The 25,832-nt window shown below is 42.3% G+C and overlaps 1 protein-coding gene and 6 non-coding genes across 9 annotated transcripts in view; 1 reads left to right on the top strand and 6 right to left on the bottom strand.

Annotated features, from left to right (window-relative positions):
• Nucleotides 1-25,832, top strand: part of sema3h (sema domain, immunoglobulin domain (Ig), short basic domain, secreted, (semaphorin) 3H) — a 76,265-nt gene that overhangs the window by 33,399 nt on the left and 17,034 nt on the right. For all 3 annotated transcript variants that reach the window (XM_050066034.1, XM_050066032.1, XM_050066033.1), the window contains 6 exons: nt 3,857-3,919; nt 4,707-4,826; nt 7,307-7,400; nt 9,646-9,765; nt 10,111-10,256; nt 12,136-12,250. In XM_050066034.1, coding sequence (XP_049921991.1) covers nt 3,857-3,919; nt 4,707-4,826; nt 7,307-7,400; nt 9,646-9,765; nt 10,111-10,256; nt 12,136-12,250 — 658 coding nt within the window. The remainder of the gene's footprint in view (nt 1-3,856; nt 3,920-4,706; nt 4,827-7,306; nt 7,401-9,645; nt 9,766-10,110; nt 10,257-12,135; nt 12,251-25,832) is intronic.
• trnar-ccu (transfer RNA arginine (anticodon CCU)) lies at nt 5,381-5,453 on the bottom strand. Its single transcript has one exon. It is a non-coding gene; the product is annotated as a tRNA-Arg (tRNA).
• trnar-ccu (transfer RNA arginine (anticodon CCU)) lies at nt 8,251-8,323 on the bottom strand. Its single transcript has one exon. It is a non-coding gene; the product is annotated as a tRNA-Arg (tRNA).
• trnar-ccu (transfer RNA arginine (anticodon CCU)) lies at nt 8,888-8,960 on the bottom strand. The gene has a single exon. It is a non-coding gene; the product is annotated as a tRNA-Arg (tRNA).
• On the bottom strand, nt 11,421-11,493 carry trnar-ccu (transfer RNA arginine (anticodon CCU)). Its single transcript has one exon. It is a non-coding gene; the product is annotated as a tRNA-Arg (tRNA).
• On the bottom strand, nt 13,443-13,514 carry trnam-cau (transfer RNA methionine (anticodon CAU)). Its single transcript has one exon. It is a non-coding gene; the product is annotated as a tRNA-Met (tRNA).
• trnar-ccu (transfer RNA arginine (anticodon CCU)) lies at nt 14,431-14,503 on the bottom strand. The gene has a single exon. It is a non-coding gene; the product is annotated as a tRNA-Arg (tRNA).

Consider the following 25,832-nt stretch of genomic DNA (forward strand, 5'->3'; position numbering starts at 1 on the left):
AACCAATGTCAGCAGCAGAAAGTTTGCTGATCTGACATGGAGTTTGGGCTGGAGCTGAGGTTTGTGCTGGCTGGCTTCAGGTTGCTGTTGCCCGTGAATGGGGGTCTGTTTCTGGAGCTGCTGCCTGCTTTCCTTCTGATGAGGTGGTCAGTAGCGATGGTGAGGCAAAAGACACACTGTGATTCGAGGCTCTCACTAATGTTAGCTGCATAAATGTGAACATGAAACCACAGCCATGAGCCTGGAGCTGCGGTTGGCAGAAGGCTTAACTATTAGCAGTTTCTCACCATCTCTGAAATGCCTTGTGTAATTCCTGCAATAGTCACCAGTGGTGGAAATGATAAAACATATCCAACCTCAGTGTAAACAGTTTTCAAACTCACAGGAGCCCAAACAGATTTGCATCAGGAGACATAGCAACTTTAAGATGGACAGGGACATAAAATCTGTGTGGAAATCAGTTTAAACCAATCTGCTTCTCTCAAAAAACATCAACAATGACCATCAGATATAAGTTACAGGTTTGCTGCAGTATCTGGATTCATGCTGCAGCTTTAACTCTAAATGATATCCAGACAGACACGTTGATGGTTTGCCAACGAGTCTGCTTAAGTTCAGGGTCACAGCAAGGACAGCGACAGTGCTGCCTTTTCATAAGTCTGCCCTGCCGGATCAAATCAATACCCTCATCTGTCAGACGTACACGCAGGCTATCAGGGAGCCAAACAGGTAGGCAAGCAGACAAACAACCAGCGAAACAGACAGACAGACAGCAGTCAAGCTGGCCAGCCACCCACTCAGCCAGGCAGTCAGCCAACAAAAGGATAGATAGTCATAGTCAACTCATAACTCAGCTCTGTGCTGGCTGTAAAGTTATATATTTGTACATACAGTATTTATAGTCTGTTTATACTGTTCCACCTCGAGTGCAGTTTTTTCCCTGGTGGTGTTAAAACCACTCGCGGTGCCATTTTCTCTACATTTCTGTTTAGTTTCTCTGCTACTGACATCCAGAGCTTCTTATCAGTGCAGGTTGAGACCAAGTTATTCAGACTTTTGGTTTCTTTTTCTTCATGACTATTAACCTAACACATACTTATATACGCAGTCTTACTGGCTCAATAAAACTGAATTTGGCGCAGGGAGAGGGACACATAACCAGTCCCTTCAGTCCATCCCAGCTCAGGGCAGAGTGCCAAACGTGATTCTGTTGCCTTCAGTCACATTTTTCTTTGATCAGGCCAAAAACCCTCAAGGCATTCCTTCTGTGTGAGTCTGCAGCTGGTAACCCACATTATACCAAAGGGTCACCAAGGGTTTGAGTGTGTTTGTGGCTTTCTGTTGCATATTTGGTCCTTATGCAGTCTCACTACTTCTTTTGTTTCCATTTCATGACTGCCCCTTTCAGCACTGTTCTCTACCAAAGTGAAGAAATGTGTCATCATTTCTTAACATCAATTTTTTACTTGTTTGATTTGCATAATTCCTTTTCTTCTACCGATGAATTCTATACTTCGGACAAACCCACATTCCTGTGTGTTGTATAAACTGACAACCAGCACGCTCTTCACAGACGGGTAAATTTCCATTAACCAAAATCTTTACCTGGTGAGAATCCTTTAGTGGTGGTCCATGTTCCTGTCAGTGTGTGGTATTTGGAGATAAGGGGGGAACGTGCTCTCTAATCTTATCTGATCGTCTCGGCTCCGCACCGGGCTCTGCGGGAATGACTGCATCAGGGAACAATTACTGGACATCCAGAAGAAATTGTTTCCTGAAAGCACCATCATTTGTGATTAATCACTCTTGAATGGTGTCACGTTTTATGGAGTGGAGAAAATTGACTCGCGGTGCAAAAAAAAACCCAAAAACCCGTAGCAGCTGAAGAGTTTTTTGTCCATGTCTTTTTTCTTTTACTATTAGTGATGACACCTGGGAGATCAGAGTTTTCACTCTTCACAAGTGATATGGACTAAAACAAAAGTAAAGTTTCTGCATTTCTTACGTAAACTGCAGTTTGTATGGAATGTAGAGATAATAGAGGGTGATCATTGAGCATATCAATTCAATCTCTCCTTTACTGCTCCGGTCTCTGAGGGGATGACTCAGGAAAATATTTAGATTAGTCATGTAGCTGCCATTTGACACTAAGCCGCGCTTCTCTCTCGTTATCTATACCTCATATTTTTCTTGCACTATTGGCTCAACATGAAAGCAGTGGAATAAACCTCATTTTCCGAATGTTTTTGTTATTATGTACTGATTATGTTTACAGGCACACAAACGATGCAGTTTAATGTGACAACAAATGCAGGGCGCATGTTGATTACATTAGTTCCATCAGGCTTTGTAGTTTATGAGAAGTTAGTCCACTGGTGAAGTCATCCATTTTCTGTTAAGAGGACTTTTCATGGGTGATTCTCTTACTTGTACTGAAGATAAACCAATCCACAAGTGTGAATTCGCAATAGCTGAGACCATGTTCACCCATGCATTCCCCCATTGCCATGCCCCCTTTTTAGCCAGTTGGCATGAACACAAACACTTTCACACTCACACACACTTGCCCTCCATGCCAAATTACTGCCTCCGAGGGCAAAAAACTGTTGCCACCGCTGGAAGAAATTTCTGTGGACCAACCAACAGAACTAACTATAGAGCTGCTGTTCACAGCTACAAACCCCACACGCTATCATAATGAAACAGGCTCAAAGAAAATGCAACCTGATTGTTAAATAACCGTGGATTTTTTTCAGACAGTAATTTAGACAGTTTAAAAAAAGTGGATAAACACTGTCTCATGCACCATAAAAGACTTAACGTCTCCATATCTGCCCTTAAGCCATACATTTGACAGGTTCCATTGCCTGTCTCATTTCTGCATCACAGAAGTTTTTCTTACTTTTACTTCTGGAAAAGTCTTTTCTTATTTGGCAGTGGTGCACATGACAAATAGCCTACATACATTATGAAGAAAATAAATGTAAAGTATAATGAACTGGTCTGTGGGCTGGATGATGTTCAGAAAAAGACATGAGGCTTGTACCTTGGCTTCTGTGTGGGTGAACTGTCAAACCAGAACAAATCAGCCAACGTTTTTGCCTCCTTGCCAGAGTGCTGTTCTTTTAACATTATAGGCACAAAATCTGATTCTTCTTATACCCTGTCATATCCTATAAAACTGAATGTACATAAGGCAGACTGGAAACCTGTAACAAATGAAAACAAATCTGACATGACATAGAACCAAATTAGAAGAGATATTACATTGTTTGGGTCGGGTTGGATCCTTGGATTTATAACAGTTGCTCTCAAGCGTCTTAAACCAGGATTAAATAGCACCCTAACTAAGAAGTCTTCAACAGTGCCACACTAAGCAGCTGACTATAAATGACAAAATGATTATGGTGTACATTTACAACACATGTAGCCAGAGGCATGCTAATTCAGGCAATAAAAAATAACTGATTGCTTTATCCAAACTAATGACAATAGTTGCATTATCGTGCACATGTAGCTAAAGACTATTCACAGTCAAACAGTAGATTAATTAGTCATGTTGCCACCATCACTGCTGCTCTGACAGCTTGACTCATCATTAGGACTCAGCAGTGTTGCCACTTGGTTTTTATTGTCTCCTCCCTTAAGCTGCCTCATAAGAGGTAATAAAATCTCCCTCTTTCCCCCCCTCTCCCCGTTATCATCTAGATTAGTCATGTTTTGCTGACTCTCCCGGCCTCACTTCCTCGTCAGGCACCTGCCAGTGCCAAAAGCCTTTTTATCGGAAATTTGTGGTGAGCAATAAAAACTACTTTCTCTCCCTCTTTGTTTTCTACATCTCTCTCGCTCTCTGTAGCTGTACTGGCCAGCCAGTCCGGACCGTGTCCAAGAATGTCTCATGGCTGGGAAGGATCCAGAGGTGATTCAACACACACTCACACAGATACTCACAAACACACTAGATTGCATAAGCAAAGCAACATGTGCCACACCAAGTCTAATACCATGAATGCGGGTGATTGGTTTTAAAGTCACACAGGGAAGAAAATTCATTTACACAGAATTTTACACAGATATGGATCAGTGGCTCACAGGCCAGGTCATATCAGGCTTCTTTGCTGCCTGCTGCAGTGTTACACCACCACAAACTGTCCAACGAGTTCTGCAGCAATAAAACAATTGCGGATAAGTAAGTCGATAGATTACAATCTAGAGCGGAACTAAAGTTGAATGAATCTGATTCATTCGGGAACAATAAACAAACAAGAGAGCGCCGATGCTGGCGAGGATATCAAGATGGAGGTCAGCTAGATTTATTCAGACGACGTGTACAGGATAAAATGGAAAGATTTTGACAGGGAAGAAAAGTAAAACAGGTGATGCTAATCAAGCGAACGTACCTTACTTTTATCTTCAGTGTAGCCAGAGACCTTCATGCCTTTTGTGTGTACTCTTGGGCAAAGTTTAACTTGCATTTTTCACATGTGCAATAGATCCTAATGAGAAACATGCAGTTTATGTTTTTGATGATACTTCAATAAAATTCAACGTGGCTCCTTTTCTTATTTCTTTTCCAATATCGTTACTAGGTGATAGAAGTGCAACCAGTAAATATAAGATAACCTTTTATATGTAATAAAAAACACTCTACAGTCTCCATTGTGTCTCACATTGTGGTCCCTCTGTGTTTGTGTGTCTCTGTCCAGTTGGAGTGTGCTAACTTCCTGAGAGTTCTACAGCCTTTTAATCAGACTCACCTGTACGTTTGTGGCACTGGAGCCTTCAACCCCCGCTGTGCTTTCATAGCTACCAGCGTCTTCCAACAGGTATTACTGCAAGCACACATATACACACAAATAATATTTTTCTGTAGCCTCTTCACCAGCTAGAAAGTGGTCCCTCTGTCACAATGACTGGTTGCGTACTGACTGTATCAAAGTAGATCTTTTGTACAGAAAGAAGCTCTTCTCTGTCATGTTGCTGTACAACCACATATGGGCTGAGGGTTTCTGTGCTTTCAATAAATACAACAGAGGGATACTTTTTCTCTCCAGCTGATTGCGTCATCAGTTTCAGGAGTCACATTCTGCCAGTTAGTCTCTCATTCATATCATGTTAATAATTTAAGCTCCTAAATTTATTTTTGAATCAGGCCAGTGAGGGTTTAGATCAAGTAGTTCGTGATAATAAGATATTCCAAAGTTAGACAGTAAGTGAGTATAATTGAAATGTTTTCAATGCCAATTTGCCACTAAAATATTGTTAGCAGAGGATGGTTTCGATCCATCGACCTCTGGGTTATGGGCCCAGGATGGTTTCGATCCATCGACCTCTGGGTTATGGGCCCAGCACGCTTCCGCTGCGCCACTCTGCTGAAAGCCACCCCAGATGGGACTCGAACCCACAATCCCTGGCTTAGGAGGCCAGTGCCTTATCCATTAGGCCACTGGGGCTTGATAATGAGTGTTCCACTGCAAAAGCGCAACAGTGGTAGCACAAACAATGGCTTTCAATAGCACAACAATGGTCCATGAGGTCACCGCAGCAGTGGCAGAGGTGGCACAACAACAGTCATAAAGTAAGTCAGTGATTTCACCTATTCCAAAGTTAGACTAAAGGCTTACAGCTCACAAGGCTACAGCTGTTATTTCAATGTGTCAGATACTTAATCAGCATTTATGTAAATATATTTAAGTATCAGATTGGACTCTGTGTCAGCAGATACTCAATATTAAAGGACTCTGTTCGGGATCAGGGCCAAAAACAACTTGATCAGGACATCCATACCTTTTATCTCCCTCACTGCAGCTTCAAACATTACATTAGAGCAGGATTTTCCAGTGGATGTAACTGATGTGTTACTGGCCGTTTCCACCCCATCACATCCAGGGAGCCGCCCATTGTTCTGAAGGCCCATTATTACGAAACCCCAATGGTGTGAGAATGTCCTATTGGACCAAAAGCCCATTGACCAATGGCCTGTTATCCTGTAAGCAATGTCCACTTTTCCAAAGGCCGGTTGCTCAGAAAACACACACTCTGGAGTTGGAGTACAGTGACTGCTGCCCTTACTATTTTGCAGACTACGTTAAGATATTGCTCAATTTAACAGATAAGATATAAATCATAACGTATGACTTTGTATGACTTATAGAGAAAGACTTTTCAATTCAGCTGACATTTAACTTCAACAGTCCTTCTGTAAACTAAGTTAATAAACAAAGGTGGACTTTTGTTTTCAGGATAATGGGCCATCAGACTATTGGCTTTTGGTCCAGTGGAAAGTTTCAAAGTATTGGGGTTTCGGAGTACTGGGTCGTTGAACATCTGCCGTAGCTCCTTAGTTTGCTAGCCTACAAGCTAATGTCAAGTTTGTTAAGATATTTGATCATACAATATAATATATATGTAAACAAAATTTAAATAAATAACATGACAGAACAAAAAGAGCTGACCCTTTTTCACAATGAAGCAGTGCTGTTCCTGCCACCCACTGTCCTGTGTGTGTGTTCTGCCTCCCAGCCCCAGCCCCTATTCACAGGCCTATCAGCAGCTTAAATATCATATGTGTGGTGTCTGCCCCTATGCCCATATTTCTACTAGGGTCCACCTTGTGCAATCTTTCTGTAATATATACAATGTTCCCTTTGTCATTGAGGCTGCACTCTGAGGGCCACCGGACACTGTAGGTTTTTAGTTTGACATTTTTATGTCAAATATAATGTGAGTGTAATTCTAGAGCCCAAGTGGGTCTCCTTTATTCCACCCTGATTAGGTGGTAATTTCTCATGATATAGACACATGTGGGTTATCACTTTGTCAGAAGTAGGTTAATGGGTCTATATTCCCTCAGTTATGGGTGTAGGTGTGTCTGTGTGTCTGTGTGTGCATGTATGTGAGGTTTAAACTTGTGCAAGTTGTTTGAATGTAGGATCAGAGACATGGTGTGATTTTGTGTGTGTAGGTATGTGCACTTTAGCATTTGTATTAAAGAGTGTGAGAGTGTGTGTCAGGGAACAGCTAATCCCATGAAAGGCTGTGTGAGATCAGAGAGGTTCAAACGTGGTGCTTAGAGGAGCTGGTGGTGCTGACTGGTTTCAGACTGGACTTCACACATTTTAAAATCCCTCCACTTAGCCTGATTACCCTCAATTAGCTGCTCACTGTATGTGTGTGTGTGTGTGTGTGTGGCAGGCTAGTTCAGCGGGCTCAAAAAAACAACTTGTTATTTCTTGCCTGTTTTCTTGCGTCTAGCTGATTTCTCCTACTCTGTCTGAGTGACCTGTGTCTCTGTTTTCTTTGCTAGTCAGAGCACCAGACTCTCTCCTACAGCCAGACAGAGTGTGGAAAAGGGAAATGTCCCTACGATCCGTTCCAGAAAACAGCCTCCGCCGTCGTTGGTAAGTTGTCTTTTCCTCAAACCACGGCTCAAATAATCTATGACTTATAACTTGTCATAGGAACAGCTATAATTTGTCTGGTTCACTTATACCTGAGGAAAAGACATCTGTCTCAAACAAAGGACTAAGCAAAACATACGGCTTTGTTGTTGCAGCCTCTGCAGAAAAATCAGCTCACGTCTGACTTTGTTAATACAATGATTCATTTGAGTGATTGGATGTTTTTTTCCACTACTCCATCTCAGTATAATGTCTTCATTAATTTTAGGCCGCAGAATATTTTAGTTGTCAGTGTGGGTGGATTGCAGGAGGAGTGAAACATACTTACAACGTGTCTACATAGGAGACACATGTTAGCAGAGCAGCAGCTTCTGTGCTCCGTCTGTGTCTACACAGGATGTGCTCAGGCCCAGTATTGAGTTTTGGCAAGTCTCGGAGCCAAGCACACTGTCACTGGATATTAGTGCAAATCAGTTACAGTATGCCTGCAACAAAGTTCTGAGTTTTACTTGGAAGAAATATGAAGATCTCTTTTTAGATACATTGTTCAGCCCCAACAGTAAAGCCACTGACAGATGAAGTGAATGATATTGATCATCTTGTTACAATGCAACATATTGCTGGAAGACCCTGTGTCCTGGCATTCATGCAGATTCCACTTGACACACTTCATCCACCCACCACTGTTAGGGTGCTTGTCCTGCTGGGGGGCCACTGCAGTTGGGGAGTTTTATGGGGGTCTGAAGGTTGAATTGTAACATGATGACAGTTGTCAGTGGTTATAACATTTTAGCTGTTCATTGTAAGTAGCAGTGCATTTGGCATAACTTGCAGAGTATCTGCTGTACACCACCCCAGATGGGACTTGAACCCACAATCCCTGGCTTAGGAGGCCAGTGCCTTATCCATTAGGCCACTGGGGCTTGGTTAACCTAAGCTCTCTTTACAATATCAGAAACCCTGGCTTTCAATGACAGAACAGTGGCCAATGAGGTCACCGTGGAAGCAGCAGAGGAGGCAGAACAATAAAGCACTGCCAGCTTCCTCTCTGTGTCTATGTTAACCAATTGGGCTGTTCACACAGGACACACAGTGGCCCCAAGCTTTGTGGCTGGCTTGCATTTAGGTAAGAGCAGAGGAGCAATATCGCTTGCTGACCAGAGCGGAGTGAACGGGCAGGTGACTGCTGTCAACCAGTTGCACTTTGACGTATTGGGGCGTTGGCGTCTAGTGTAACCTTCATTTCTCAGTCTGAGCATCTACCAAGCAGGGAGATTTTAACATAAAGATGCTATCTGGTTGCATTTAGGGCTGGATATACTCCAAACCAGCACAGAGAATTACGCTACTGGTGTGAACGGTCAGGTGACTGCTGACAGCCAGTTGACCAATTGGCACTAAAATATTGTTAGCAGAGGATGGTTTCGATCCATCGACCTCTGGGTTAGAGGCCCAGCTTGCTTCCGCTGCACCACTCTGCTGAAAGCCACCCCAGATGGGACTCGAACCCACAATCCCTGGCTTAGGAGGCCAGTGCCTTATCCATTAGGCCACTGGGGCTTGATAATGTAAGTTCCACTGCAAAAGTGCAACAGTGGTAACACAAACAATGGCTTTCAATAACACAACAATGGCCCCTGAGCTCACCACAGTGGCAAAGGGGGCACAACAATAGTGAAAAGTAAGTCAGTGATATAAGCTTGGGTTGGAGACTAAAAATTCATAGTAGAAAGCCAGCTTCACTAACTATAGGCATGGCTTGTGAAAGACATTGCAAATATCTTATGGAAAGATGCTAACTGGCTGCATTAACCATTTTGAGAATATGTTGGAAATGGGGTTGACTTAAATCAGTCATTCTTACGAGCACACCTTGGTGAGAATGTAGGGTTCAGACAAGGACAAAAGCACCACAAAATGGTCCGAAGCTGGAAATATGCCCACGGCCAGCTTTTCAGCTTTGGGGCACTTTGTGGTGGAGACAACAGAGCTCTGTGGAGCTAGTGGGTTCAATAAGGAGACGGAAGCACTGCAAAGTGCTCTGAGGCTGGGGAGGCGGTGACAGAGATCGTTGGCTTCCCAGGGAACCATACTATTTCTAAAGCGCCGATAGTTTTGGTCTATCTGGTCTGAATCTTTCTGTTTTATTTTAGAAATAGTCTGGTATCACTTCTGTTTGTGGTTGTGTTTTTCAAATCCATTCTGTCTTACCTGAAAATACCCAAACCTTTTAATTTCTGTGTAGATGGAGAGCTGTATGCTGGGATCACCTCAGATTTCATGAGCCGGGACTCTGCCTTCTTCCGTAGTCTTGGGAGCCGTCACGTCATCCGAACTGAACAATACGACTCCACCTGGCTACAGGGTAAGTGCAAAGTTACAAGTTTTCAAGTTAAGAGCAATCAAATCATCCAATAATGATATATTAACATTAACATTTGAATCCGTATCAGTCATGCATTCAATAGACATCTGTTTGTCAAGTCATTAGATTGATATAAATGAATACATGTAACAACCATCTTTCGCTTCTTGCTCTGAACTGAATTACTTTTGCTCTAAAAAAGCATCTCTAAAATCATCTCCTGCACACCCGGTTGGTGTTTTATCAATCCAGTGTGTCGACGTCTGCGGCTGATAACAACAAGATACATGTTGACTCTTTCTGCAGTTTGTAAACTCAGTTGTACCTGTCTTTCTCTCTCCCCAGATGCCCAGTTTGTGCGGGTAGCGCCGCTGTCTGAAACTGATAACCCAGAAGATGATAAGGTCTACGTGTTCTTCACTGAGCGCGCTCAGGAGGCAGAAGGGGCCGCTGGGAAGGTGCTCTACTCCAGAGTGGCACGGGTTTGCAAGGTACTGAGTGTTTGTTGGAGAAAGATAGAGACCAGGTTTGTGTGTCTATGTGCTCATATCAGAAACTGTCTGTATGTAGTTGTATGTAAACATATGTTTGCCCGAACAGGTAGAGTATGTACGTGCTGGTCAGTCCGTGTGTCTGCGCCTGCTGAAGAGTGTTTACGTAAAAAGGAGCAGTTATGTTTGATTGGATGTTCCTGCCTGCTCGTACAGATACGCCTTTTGAAGTCTGTGTCTAGGGGACTGTTTATGTTTGTCACTGTCACTTCTGCTCCACTGTGACAAACTGCAAATGTTTATACGATTTACCTTTTGACGAGGATATGTGTTAACATGCATGACTGCACTCGGGTGTTTGCATGGATGTTTTATCCTGCTTATATGTGCCCGTCTGTGTGTTCATGTGTAATACAAAATATGGAAAATGTTTTGAAAATCAATCAGTAATCACAATTTGCAAAGATTAATCATTTAGTTGATCGATAGAATTTTAATTAACAACTATTTATAAAAATAGTTATTAGTTTAATTCCATTTTCAAGCAGTATATCCAAAAAAATGATGGCACAACAGTGCTGACAGAGCTAACATTATTAACCTACCAACTGTTTCATTGCCTCACATCACCCGTTGAACACACTGCAAAGCCTACAGCCATCAGCCTACTAGCATGTACCTTTTGCACCTGCGTGAGAGATAATAACTCTCCATACCGGCAGGCAGCAGTAGTCTGTATTCGTCATTTAAAGGGAAACCATCGGACCAACAGGACAGTTTCAAGACCCTAATTACCCATCTAGCACATTGATAACACATCTAGATGTTGGAAGAACATATGATATTTAATGTACTGTACTGAACAATAACACAAACAATTACAAACCATTTCTGCTCCGGAGCTCAAAGAACTCATTCAACATGCTGAATTGCCAGACAAACAGCCGAAAAGGGCTGACAAGGGCCAACTAGTGCCAATGGTGCAGGACACACCATAAATAAACAGGGTGACAGAGACTTACTGACAGCCCACCATTGACCGACGGCTGACCATTGGCTTGGTGTGTCAACGCCCCAAGCACAATCAGCCGCCAGTAAAAACTCCATTAGCAGAGCATGTGCCCAGCATGCTACTGCAGCATCACTCTTTAAAAGAGTGTCAATCACCCCAGATGGGACTCGAACCCACAATCCCTGGCTTAGGAGGCCAGTGCCTTATCCATTAGGCCACTGGGGCTTCATTGATAAAACTAGACAATGTACACAATGGAACAAAAAGCAGGGATCCAGGATGACAAAGCAAAGCACTGGCACTACAGGGAAAATGAGACAATAGCAGTGAGGTGGTGAAGCAATAGTAACTGTGTCTGTGTGATTTGTGGGGAACTTTTGTACAATTGGTGAGAAAAAACTGTCCTCTTCACACCTGATTCATGCACATGTTTGAAAGGCAGTTAACGGGTTGCACATTACAAGATGCTGACTGTTGGCCGGGGCACATGCCTGTTCACAAATCATATGTGCTTTGTCACCGGCATGATCTCTTTCTCTCCATTTAGGGCCAACTCATGTCACTGTGTCATGTTTTAAAGCAGGTAAAACTAAAGTAATCTTAGGTAATAACCACTGCTAAGTATAGTTTAGTGTCTTTATAATAGGCTATTATAATGTATTCTTTATTTGGATCCCCATTAGACTAGTTATTTCAGGGTTCACATAGAATATTCTTAGAAATAAAAATAAACCATTGATGTTTGTGTTTTTGAATCTGAAGTAGATTGTGTTTGTGATGGTAAGAGAGAATGATGAGTAATGGCTGACCTACAGTAGACAGACAGTAGAAATATTTTCATCAAATTACTCTTTTCTGTGTTTGTAGAATGACATCGGAGGCCAGAGAAGTTTAGTCAATAAGTGGAGCACTTTCCAGAAGGCCCGTATGGTGTGCTCAGTCCCAGGACCAGACGGCCTACAGACACACTTTGACCAGCTGCGTGAGTACACACGAGCATCAAATGACGAGCACATTACATGCACAGTAAAGCTAATCACATCAGACAGGCCTCAACCACTGGGTCACATCAGCAGCTGGAGCTCTGCCACTGAATGCTTCATAAAGGAGGAATTGAGTTCAGATAGTCAGCCAGTGTGTGTGTGTGTTTGTCTTTATGAGCATGATAAATGAAGAGCTGGAACTTTTTGCTCAAATATTTTGAAATGACGAAGGACAGGACTAAAGAAATTTAGAAGCACTCAACCACAGCTTCAGTGTGTGTGTTTTTGTGTGTGAGCGTATGTGTGTGTCTGCGTGGCTCCACTGTTACCACGGTGATCAACAGCCCTGTCGGTCACCTTGGGTTCGTCTTCGTGCCTCAGCCTTGGTAACCACGGAAACTGGCCTCAACACTCAGTTGCTGTGGGTTTATTCATTATTAAGGATTTGCGCCAGTGTCCTCCAGTTGGCTGTGTGTGTATGTGTGTGTGTGTGTGTCCTCAGGAGCAGGTCTATGTTGGCAAGAGTCTTTCATGTGTATTTTGAGTGAATTAAGATGTTCACCTCCCTTCGCTCTCTGTCTGAACTCGTCACTGCAGATGTACAAGTCTCTGGTTTTCAATGTTGATGGACGCAATGCTGTTAATGTACGAAGGGCAATCACCTGCCTATCAATGTAGTGCAGAGCTTGAAAGGCGCTGCACACCAACACAAGCGTCTTCAGTTGCTGAGTGCTGGGAATTAAGTGAGTTTGCCAAACTTCTGGTACCATTTAAAATGACACTGCAGATTGCCGTGTCGTGAGTTTCAAGATTCTGATCAAGATGGCACCACAGCTGGCTGCCTGAGGGTGTTGCTTTGTGTCTGTCAGTGTTGCAGCTGCTCATCCAGACAGGTTCACTTTTACAAATGAAGATCCACTGAAGATTTCTATTTCTTTAGATGGAGACCCAGCATTAATGGACTCAGACTTTACAGACATTTTGATTACTAGAGCAGTCTGGAAGGTGCAGGCACAGACAGAATATTCTCTCCTGAATACAGTATTTCTTTCTCTCTCTGCAGCAAAATGAATGAACGGCTGTTCGTGCTTTTTCCCTCTGTTCTGCTCTGTACTACAAAGACAGCTTTGTTTCTAGTAGGGTTATTGTCGTCAGTGAAATTGAGGTTAAAGTCTTTGAAAGCATAAAGCATAGCAGAGGATGGTTTCGATCCATCGACCTCTGGGTTATGGGCCCAGCACGCTTCCGCTGCGCCACTCTGCTCTTAAATCCTCTGGGTGGGACTCAAAGCCACAATCCCTGGCTTACGCTGCGTTCATATGAATCAGTAAACTGGACAGTAAACTCGACTGGATATCATTTTAGTGGATGAGAGCAGGAATGAAAAATTACATAAAATAATAAAAAATAAATCATTTTATTCCATTCTTTGTAAACAATACAGTATCACCATCTCAACGTATCTTCATGCATGTCTAGTTCTACCGTCCTGCCATTCTGTTGAATTGTTTGTTTGTTTTTCCCATGATGTCCAGGTGGTGTTTTCTGTCTGCTGTCTACTGTCTGCTTGATTCCACGTGAACGCAATATTAGACGGCTTGTTTCTTATCCATTAGGCTACTGGGGCTTCACGGTGTACAAAATGACCTGTTTTATTGATGAAAAGTGAGCTCCACTATAAAGCAAGAATAGGGGTAGTGCAAACATTGGCTTTAGTCACCAGTTTCCCCTGAAGTCACCATGGCAGTGGTGACTCAACAATAAAGAGATAAAGTACATCATATGGATATCGGCTCGGGCTGGAGACTACAAATTTTTAACAGAAAGCCTGTGTTATGAACTGGGGACATGCATCTGAGGGACGTGTCTACTAGGCAGGGAGAGTCCGATGATGCTGTCTGGTTGCAATAATGGCTGGATATACTTTATTGGGTTTCTTGGTGGGTGGGCATATTCACTCATCTGGTCAGTGTGCACAGATGACAGATAAAGTCTGTGTGGACACTTGTGATGATGACATGGAATAGAGGTTACCTTGAACATGAACTTTCATATTTCCAACTTTATGGAAGTGCAACACTAAATAATTGTAATACCTTCTTGGTAGGAGATGGTGTTGATCCATGAGCCTCTGGGGTATGAGCCCACAATGCTTCAGTTAAGCCACATGGCAATTAGTCACCCCAGATGGGACTTGAACCCACAATCCCTGGCTTAGGAGGCCAGTGCCTTATCCTTTAGGCCACTGGGGCTTGTCAAAATGCAAGATTTACAACAAAGAACAACATTTGCCCCTGAGGTCCAGTATTATAGTATTGGCTTCAGCACCAATACTAGCCAATGCAGTGACTATAGGCTTACTACTTGTCCAAGAACTCACAGAGTAAATGTAATGTTTGCTACAGAGCCATGAAAACTTTAGCAGAGGATGATTTCAGTCTAACAACCTCTGAGTTAGGAGCCTAGCATGCTTCTGATGTGCCACTCTGACTTCACCTTTTGGTGAAATAAAAAAACAAAACATCTGACAAATGCGGATAGAGAATATGGAAACGGTGAAAGCACTGTGGAGACAGGACTGAGTCCTTATCTAGCTGTCTTTGTAAACAGAGTAAACCTCATGACTCACACACTCAGACAGAATTACCATTTATGTGAACATATACAGAACATTAACACATACAGTAAAACTTACACTCTTTTTCTTTCACTAAAAGTTATGCAGACACACGCAACATCAAGCAACATTTACACACACACACACACACACACACACACACACACACACACAGAGCTTTTGAGCCATTACACACTTAAGCTTCAGCCTGTCTGTGTACACAAGGCAGATCTGACTTGTCAGGAACATAAACATTTCCACCCGACATGCCTGCGGCCATGTTTTACAAATCTGATAAGGGTGCATACAAATTTGTTTGTGAATACACTTCAGCAGGACACACACAAAACCACAAACCCTTATACAGGAGATTAACCTATCAGGTAAAGAATGCTGTCAGTGTTGTGTTTATGCCACGCTCTGCCACACAGAAACACTACAAATCCCATAAACCCTTGACGGTCTGCGGGTCCCCCATAGCAGCAGAGCAGTGGATCCCACCTGGGGATGTGTGTGTGTGTGTGTGTGTGTGTGTGTGTGAAAGTTATCATTAACATTTGCTGAACATTTTGAGGGTGCTGGGTCACAGAAATCACAAGAAAATATTAGCTGCACACAACTTGCACATGCAAAAAGGCAGTGTGTGCTGTGACACTGTTTTTATAAGTGAAAACCATTCGATACCATGCCCGTCAAATCCATATATATAAATCTATACTTATATTTTGTTTTCTGTTCACACAATAAGTGGCAAGAAGGTTTTGGGTTCAAATCTGTTAGTCGACTAGAGTCTTTCTCGAGTTAACATATTCAGATCTTAATACTAGAACACCCATGAGGCTTGGGGGCTGTTGCTATGTGGAGGTAGCCAGACAAATTACAAATGATGAACTGTCAATAGGGATTATTGATCAGAAAATGCTTCCATGTTGATCAAAAGGGAACTTGAACTTGAACTTGAATTGTAGGACTTGTAATATTCACCCCTCTTTCCTTAAGTGTGTTTTTTCAGTTGTTGACTCTCACATTTCAGATCTTGGACACCCTCACAGTTGGCTTTGTTTTGAACACAGCATCTGGTCCGTGACTGCCACGTGGACTGACTCATGGACCAGGATCGCTAAGAGTTTATTGTTCAGTTGTTTTAGTGTCTGGAGTTGTAGAGGATAACTTTTATGAGGCGCACTGCACATGTCGTCAGTGTCGCTTATTGTGTGAAATTCTACGTCAAGCCTCACCATAATTATTTAAAAACCAAACATTTGAGTGGAAGTGGTTCACGTTTAGTGTGTTCTCTCTCATGAAGGACAGATGTTCCTCCTGTTGCCCATTCAGAGTGAAGGTACTCAGAGTCTCACAGGAAGAGCATTTTCTGTTGTTTACTGCTGCTGTCTTGGTTGTAGTTGTTGTGGCGGAGAGTCATGCTATGAGGTTTTTCGTGCTGGAGACAGACAGCCCTCTGTGGCCGGACTCAGTGTCATGGTACTGAGGTATTTTCAGGCATTTTCGTCATCTATTTTTGACTGTGTGTGTGAGAGATTCAATTTTCCAGACATAAGACAGCACCCATATCTTTGTCACTACATCACCCGCTGATGCTGGCAGGGAATAGAGGGAGGGAGAGGAACAAACAGGAAAGTGTAGAGAAAGAGGAGTATTTTGTTTGGAGCAGTCTAAGACTGCACTGAGGAATCAGTGTCACATTTGAATAAAAAAGAGGTGGGGAGAAAGAAGAGGAAGAATATAAACTATGTTTTGTAGTCTGAAGGATAAATAAGAATGAAGGGATGGAAGATAAAGAAAATGAGGGCTGTCGTCTTTACCACGTTTCGGTATGATGAGGTGAAGTCTGTGAAAGGCCAGAAAGAAAGAGTTTGGTGGATTCAACAAAATGTAGAAAGAAAAGAGGGAGGATGGAGAGACCAACATACAGTTGCTATTTTAGCTCTCAGGATGTTTGGATGCAAAGCAAACCGTTAAATAATTGGTATATAAAGTTGTAAATATAAACTGAAAGCTAGTTTTAGATGCCACAACAAATACATCAACCACAGTGTTTTTCATCATAGAAAAAATATTGATCTCAAAAAGTCAGTTGGTATGTTAAGTCAGAAAATGACTTAATGCAAACTACTTCACCTTAAGGCTTTTGTACAATTTATTGGCAACATTCAGTCATCCAAAGCCATGTTCGTACTGTGTAACTCTGCAAATAAATCTTTCTTTGGATTGATTGTATCTTCTAAGACTAAAAAAGGTCAAAACAGAGAGAGGAGGGAGAGATAATATCTCAGTCCATATATGAGCTGAGGACAGAGCAGTACCGTGTACTACTGAGCCACCAGGACGCCGCGTCCTGTCAGATTAAACTGACAAATGCATTTCTGCTATTTACTGCTTAATTACCTCATCAACAAAAACACTTTCCGTTTAAAGGGGGTATGAAAACATGTTTTGTGATACTGAAGGAAATTAATCATGTTTTGACGCCTCCATTCAGCCTTTCTAATCCATCATGGCTTGTGTGAAAATACTTGAATGGAAGCCCAGTTTATCAGAAGGAGAACCAGAGGAGAAAGATAGAGGGGGAGAGGAGGGAGGAGGGGAGCTGCTGGCCAGAGGAGGAAGGCTTAGGAAGATGGTGAGAGAGAAAAGATGAAGTAGGACAAGGAGGAAGAGGGTAGAGGTTACAGCATGAGGTGTTGACCAGACAAGAGAAGAAAGAAAGAGGAGGGAATGGAGGAGGAAAAGAGGAAAATAGAGGCAGAGGAAAGCAGATGAGGAGAGTAGAAAGGTTATCAAAGCATTATTGCTCCAACACTGTGAGGGAGAAGGTAGAGGAGGAGTAGAGAGGTGAAGAGAAGGAATAGCTGATTAGGAAGAGGACTGGAAATACATTTGGCTTCAGGGCAGGAAAAGTAAAGAAAGTGGATGATGAAGAAAGGAGGGGAAAAGAAGAGAGGAGCTCTGGCCTACAGAAAGATGTTGTTCCCTGGGAAGGAAACGAAAATGGGAAAATTAAGAGATCATTTCAGATGTGTCTGGTATTTAAAGGTTATTCAAGACTCCTAAAGTGGAAATTGTGGCAGAATTTGCCTCCAGTTACGCATGTGTCTGGTACAGCCTCCCCTCTGCCACCAGTTTCGTATTCCCCTTGAGCTACAGTGGCCTGAAAGTGACACCAGGGAAGTCACATCTCCACTACTTAAAGGGGAATAAGATGGCTAATTAGTGCTGAGAGAGAGGGCATGAACAAAGTTTTGAAAGCAAGAAAGGTTCTTACTGATCGTTGGTAGTACTTTTTTTTCTTACATCTCTCTACAGTGTAGAAAATTAGAAAAGTGCTGATGCAACCAAGGAGTGTGGAATAAAAAATGGTGCAATGGATAGACAGAAGAGAAGGACAAAACCAGAAAATACTACAGCCCAGACAAAAGGCATCTTTCCTTGAAGGACATGGAGGGGGTGAGTGAGGTGAAGTGAAGCTAAAAGGGTGTGAGGGCTGGTGGGAGGGAAGGAGGGGGAATGGGGTTAATAGCAAAGGATCGAGCAGATAGTGAGGTGGAGGAAAGAAGAGGGAGGAGAAAACAAAGAGGAGATGTAGAGGAAATGTAGGGTTTCTTTAGAAGATGCTGCGGTTGGAAGATTTTTACACATTTAGACAGAGTAAATTATTAATCACAGTGGGACATTGTAATATTAACTGCAGCTTAGCAATAAAGACAAGCACAGATAATGTGCAAAAAACAATACAGTATTTAGCAATTCACAAGGATTTTAACTGTACGCATATCCATGTGTGGTGGACAAAGTGCAAGTACTGCAAAATTCAAATGCAACATACACTGTAAACTTAGAGTGCAGTGATGGATGAGATAGTTTAAAAGAGAATGAAAGGTGTATGAGTCCAGGGTGAGTCCAGCGTTTGTATTAGGTTTAAGTCTGTCACGACCCACGTTCCCTGACACGGGACTGGTTGTACAGGGAGATGGCAGCTGGACAGACCTCCTTTAGCGGTCCTTGTCACATCAGAGCTGGATCAGTCTCTCACTGAAAGTGCTCTGCTGTTTGACCAGGAGGACGGAAAGAGGGTGTGAGGTGTTTTCCATGATGCACAACAGTTTTTACATCATCCTCCTCTCCTAGCCCTGTCTCTTAGAAATTATGTCTATATACGTCTAGGTTTTTGAGGGAAACGACATGCCAAGCAAATGACCTTTTCTAAAAACCTAATGAAGAAATGTTGCTAATCAACATACCTGACGAGTCACAAAAGCATGAAACTAAATGTATCAGCAAAATGTTGACAATTAATAATTGCCTTTTTTTAATGAACATTTAACCAAAATCCTGATCTTTCCCAACCTTAACCAAAGTGCTTTTGTTGCCTAAACATAACCACAGACAGGAGTCTGAACGTAAAGCTTGGATTCTAAATTAGGAGAATTTGAAGGCCTTAACCTATTTAATGTAAATTATTAGTTCAGCCAAGTGCCATTTTAATGTTGGCCAGATTCCCAGTCTTTTAAAGGAATTAAAGGAAGAATTTCAGATCATATTTTTTTTTAAAATGGACGTAGAGAGCATTCTCTAATGAAAATCATGAATTTGAAAGACCTGATTTATGGTGTTTCCTCTGCCATTGCCTTCAAGGGGTGACCATGTTTCATGTGTGTTAGTGGAGTCAATTTAATCAGTAATAATAATAATAATAATAATAACAATAATAATATTGTGATGAAACTTGTGATTTACACCCTTAGTAATTAACTGGGTTAGCAACCCCCACACACCACAGCCCATCAACCACCACCCCATAGCAGTTCAATCATAGCAATCACAGTGAAACACTGATATATTCCTCATATAGATTTGCTGGTCAGTAACTCTGAAGAACACAATCCAAGCATTTTCAGAGGCAAAAGGTATCCAGACCGTGACATTTACCATCAGGTGAAAATTGTCCTTCATTGCCACCTTGGAAGTGTAGGCATCTTCCAAATGAATTTCTCCGTCTGGACATTAATGCTGAAATTGAAAGAGACATCAGGGTGGGGATAACAGCAGTGCCTGGAGGGGGGAAATGTGTCACAGAGAAAAAGGTTCAGTGGCAGGAGGAATAGGGCCAATAGCTGAGGGGGTTAAAGAACCAGACAAGATGGAGGCAGGGCTGTTATTGGCAAATTACTGTAAGATGGCGAGGAGGAAATAAAGACAGGGAGTGTGGTCAGAAAAGTGACAAGGAAGGAGGGAGGGAGGAGGTGGATGTTGGCATTCAGGGTGGCTGGGCAGGGAGGGGAAGAGCAGAGAAATGAAGAGGATAGGGGTGTTTGCCTGGGGCATGATGGCCAGACAATTAGGAGGAGGAGGAGGAAGATAGGGGCTGAGGCTGCAGGTCTACGGGCTAGACAAGACTATCTTCCCTCGGGGGAACACAGCCGCTTTTTGTTTAGAGAAGAAGACACAAGAGAAATCCTCCGGAGAAAATAGGCCAGACAGACAGATGGACGGGGAGATGGAGGGATGGAGAGATAGCAGAAGGGAGGGAGGGAGGGAGACTAGGAGGAACGGGGAAAGTGAGAAACAAAGAGATTGAGAGACGCCCAGAGGGATCCTGGGAAGTCCAGGTGGATTTGAGCAGAAAGGGACGAGGGATGAGCACCTGATAAAAAGATAAAGAGACAGAAAGAAAAAGCGAGAAGGAGATTGAGCAGGAGAAAGGCAGAGAAAGGGAAGCAGCTCAGAGCGAGGGATTACTGTTAAGATGGTGGCCAGCTGTCTGACAGTGAAAGAGAAAGATGTGGTTAAAAAGATAAAACAGAGAGAGAGGATGTTTCCTCTAACTTCAACATGATGAAAATGCTGCACTGTACATATTTTATGACTTCAGTTTTGCATTCCTTCCTGCTGCAACGTGAAAAACGATCAAAGGTTCACCTTGACTCACCTGGTCAGATAACTTTGCACACAGAAGCAGATTGGCTTCATAGTTCTCGCACTCAGTGTTTGTGATGAATGTGTGTGTGTTTTTCCTCCCCCGTTAAAGATTAATGACATTAAAGTCAGTACAGTTTAATAAATCAAACTGACGGGAGATGTAGAGGCAAGGTGGAACGGCACTAAATCAGGTGCGATTTAAACTTGTCACTGAGAGATAAGAGCGAATTTTTGCCAAGCTGAGCTGTAAATAACCCGAGACGTCTTCTTCAAAGTCTGGAGAAGAAAAATGTTGTTCTGGCTGCATCTTCCAAAGTTTAAGTTTGTTTTCATGTGAAGCTGAATGCACACTGAGGTGCTGAGAAGAAAGAGAGACTGACTAACTTTCAAGCAGAAGGCAGGGATTCAGAGCTTTTCCCTAAAGGCTTAACCAAAGTTTGTGTTAAGTTTACGCAGTACTTTTTCAATATTTATAGTGGTATATTTTCTTTTACATGCTTTGTAGCCTCCTTTCTACCTGGCTTTAAAACACCTCATTATCTTTCCATTGCCAGCAAGTGGTGTACAGTTTTGCTTTTGGTTTTTGGAGTATTTTTAGCCATGCGAGCGGCATGCATGGCAGCATCAGTCCCTTGATCAGTTGGTTGGTCACTTTATTCCAGACTGAAATATTTCAACATGTTTTGTATGGATTGCCCTGCTATTTGGTACAGGCATTCATGTCTGCCTCAGGATGAATTGTAATCACTTTGGTGATCTTTTAGCACTACTAACGGGTCAAAATTCCCTTAGTCCAAGATTTGAAAATCTGATGATGTTCCCATCAGTAGATCAGTTTGCGCCAGCAGTCGGTTCAAAAGTAGTTTAGCAGACGTCATTAACAGTTAGCACGGGAGCAGCAAACTGAAATGAGTCGTGGTATTCTGTGTAGTGCTTCCCTTTGTTTCCATCTCCTCTCTCTAGTTTTGTAGTCAAGTCTTGGTTTGTAATAGTTTATAGCCTGCCATATTCTGCAGTGCTTTGTCTATAATGATGCAGCAAAAAAAAGGTGCAGTAGTACAACTGAAAAAATGTGAGTCCACTCAAGGGCTACTGTGACTAACTTTTTGGTCCATTCCAGTGAATCCATTATTATTTGTCCTAAATTCACTTCACCTGATCACTACAATGGTTTGATTTAGTAGTTTTGTCTTGATGTCAGTTGCTCTGCATAAGGCCGTCTGCTAAACATTATGTAACAGTTTTAACCTGCGTGTCTAGAAATTTTTTAACTTGCAAATAACCAAGTCAGGACTCACTTGGCTTTCTGGGAAATAACTGTTCTTTTAGTTTAATGATAAACACATCTGTCCTGCTTGAATCCTGATGAGAGTTTGAGTTCCAGATTACTGCCACAAGTATCTGTATAAACTGGCTGCTACATCTTTTCTTGCTTCCTTGTTCTTAACCTCTGCACATCTAGGTTTATTTATGACTCCACCACTCAAACATGTGTCCTGCAGACAAACTGTATCAACACTTTGTCGTCAGTGTGACCAAATATGGCTCCGACCACCTCTGTAGATGTGACTGGATGATTAGATTTTGATTGCATATTTGGATGCACCTACAAATGGATTTTATCCGTTTATTCGCTCTATCAGACTCCAGTCCGATCATTCGGTCAACATGTTCCCGCCAGGTTTAGAGGGAGTCTGTCTTTCATCTGTACAGAAATGTCTTGCACCAGGCTGGCTGTGCAGCTATAAAACTCGGCGCTGCAGGTTTAGATGTAAATCTTCCGATGCCCTTCTTTTGACTCTGGCTCATCCCTTCCTTGAAAAAAGTTTGAGGTGCTTTGGATGAAAGGGTTCACCAAACAGCATATATATCATCTGGAGTAATAAAGCAAAACCGCCATAAAAAACATCAAGACAAGTAGGAGGAAAAAAAGAAAATGAAGAGATGATAAAGGTTTTGATTGATGAGAGGAGTTGAAGAGAGAGGGGCATTTTTGGGAAGATGTGAGCAGGAAAGAAAACTTGCTATAAATGTTTGGGGTTTTTTTAATGGAGAGGAGGTGAAAAAAATTGATATACAGTATGAATAAAATGTGGTGAGGAGCGATAGAGGACAGGAACACGAGGAAAGAGGGATAACTGCACAAATGAGCCAAAGCAAAGCAGGAGAAGCGCTAAAGAAAACTTAATAATGGAGTGATACATTAAATAAAGGATGGAGGGTGTGAGCAATGTGTACGCTGCAGGCTGCAGACTACCCACAGTCCTCTCTGCTCTGCCCTGAGGGGCCTGCTGATTCTGTGTGTGTCTATACGTACAGTATCAGCGTGTGTTCAACTGTGTGCTTTGGTCCCCACAGTTGGTGTGTGTGTGGGTGCATGCATGTGGCCATACAGGCTTTCATTTCTTTTGTTTGATGCGATGCGCTCCCGAATCTTTCACTATGTGTGGCAAGAGTGTGTGTGTGTGTGTGTGTGTGTGTGTGTGTGTGTGTGTGATAAGATGAGATTAGACTTCCTGCGGGGTTGTAGTTCCATGGAGGCCATCTGAAGTAGCAGGAACGTCGGGAATGTGGGAACAGCGATACGCTTCGCTGTCTCCATCACCACAACAACGTCTCTGCCTCATCGTGGGAGAGGAGAGGAAATGAGGAGAGGAGACAAGGAGAAGAGAATAAGGGCAGAGCACATCCAGACCCTGTTTTGAACATCCTTTTTCAACCTTTATTGCGGCAAAGGTTGACAAAGTCTTTGTATCTCAACATCAACCTGAGTACTTTCCGGGTGAAACCTTTTTATAGAGTTTCTAAGACTTTTAAAGTTACTTGTCTCAGCATACCCAAGGAGCCAAGTCATGTCATGTATTTATAGATTATCACAGCATGCCACACAGAAAACAAAGGGCTCTGTTCTTCACCGTTGTGATATGATGATGAAAACATTCCCAACTCTTATCTGAGGCAAAAGTGCAAAACAAAAAAAACCTGTGATTTATTGTGATTTAAATAAACCAAAAATCAAGGTCTTGTCTCTGCTGTGACAGCAGACATATGAATTAAACAACAATGAGCAACACTAGAAATATGAAAATATCAAGACTGTGGATCAGTGTTTTAAAACACAAGAACGTAGCTCCAGAATTCATCACAGTTTGTCGAAGTTGAACCAGTGTTGTGTTATAATGTTTGTTACACTAACCGTAGTCTCACATGGCCAGACTTGACACCACACTTTGTTTAAGTGCTCTGCCAGCGCTAGAGACAGGTCTGCCTGAGCCCTTCATAATTCAACATGGGAAAGAAATGCTCTGGGTTGTTTGTATTTTTTAAACAAATCACTATCTTTTTGAGTGGCACTAAGCCCAGGATGCAGTGACGGTGCCCTTGTAAATTAGTGTCAGGTGACAGCAGAAGAGGAGGCGAATTGAGTCTGAAATAGGCGGCCAATGCCAATCTTATATGTCTATATCCTGTGATCAGACCAGAGCCACCTATAAGGGGGTTAAGGGGGGAAGCCTTCTGGGGCCCAGCCACTAGGGGGTCTGAGTATGTTTTGCAGGTTAAGAAAAAAAAAATAAAAAAAAAAAAAACGTCGTCCGGCCACGTGATCTAAGAAGTTTGATGATCTAAACTAAACATTAGCTAATGTTTAAGTGAATTTCCTTGCCATGCCAGGACCTGCACATAAATTGGGATGCAAGGAAAGAAAAGTGAAGAGAAAGTGGGAGCTGGAAAGTAATGGCCAACTTTTTTTCAGTCAGCTCAGTGGGCAGCTCCCAAACAGGCTGAAGGGGCAGATGACAGCCAGAAGACTATCATTAGAGCTAACGTTTCTAGTCAAGAGATAGCTAGCGTCAGTGAAGGAGCCATCAAGCACCATCACTTCCTATGAGGAAAAGAAAGATAGTGCCTGTGTAGCCCCGTCTCTCTCAGTCAGTTTACATTTATACCTTGACATGAGTAAAGCAAATTCAGAAAGGCCCATTCACTGGACCTTTTCTAGGGCCAAGCCATTTCTGTGGGCAGCCCTGAGTCAGACTACACTAATCTGTACTTATTATGACAGGGCGTCTATTTGCCCACTCAGTGAGTATTTTGCGGATGTCTGGATTCATGGACTAGTTTTGCACTTACACCCCATGGAGTTTTATTGTAAACATGCTGATACATACATGATGTGTTTGATAGAAAGTCTGTAAATGAGAGACTTTTAGAAGACAATTTTTGTCTCCTGACTCCTGCCATCTGTTTTGTTTTTTTTTGTATCCTGTCATCTGTTCATTAATACTTTCATCTATTTGTGACATGCTTCATTACCACTGTAATTTGGGAAAATGACAGTGATTACCCCAAACAGAGAAACAACAGGATATGGATTTTATAGAACAGCGGTTTGTTTTATTTGTTTCACACAATATCTCAGGCACCATGTTTGTTTTTATCCAAGTCTACCAAAATAAATATAACCTGTTTAATTTTGATGGACTTACATGTATTTCAAGATACAAACAAAATGGGGACACACTTACCAGAACATTATTCCATGAACAATGAATGAAATTAATGCATTTTTTTTTATAGTAAATTCATTTTTATCGGTGTTGTAGCTGATTCATTCTGATCTACTGTCCAGTGCCATCAGTACATAGAGCTTTGATTGATGTCATGAATCAAAGTTGCGGTGCAAAAAATTATCATCTCTTTAAAATCTGTCAAGATCAGACATTTGGTGTTTGATATACCATGTTATATATGAATATAAACATCACCAAGGAGCCAATCAGTGTCATTTCTTCAAAGCTAGAACATCATTTAAAAATCCATAATGCCAATGGTGTCTGAGGTTTTAAAGACAGACAGATGGAGAGAGCGATAATCCACACTCCACCTGATTGCGCTGTGTGAGGGGCCGCCATCGGAGTGAGAAATACGTATCAGATGTTGTGATTCGCTGCGTTTGAGATGGAGAGTGAAGACCGAGGCGTGGTGTTAGTGTGTGTGACAGCAGGTGTTGTTCTCCTGTGGAGGAC

The sequence above is a fragment of the Epinephelus moara genome, chromosome 16 (genome assembly GCF_006386435.1).
Source record: "Epinephelus moara isolate mb chromosome 16, YSFRI_EMoa_1.0, whole genome shotgun sequence".
NCBI lineage: Eukaryota > Metazoa > Chordata > Actinopteri > Perciformes > Serranidae > Epinephelus > Epinephelus moara.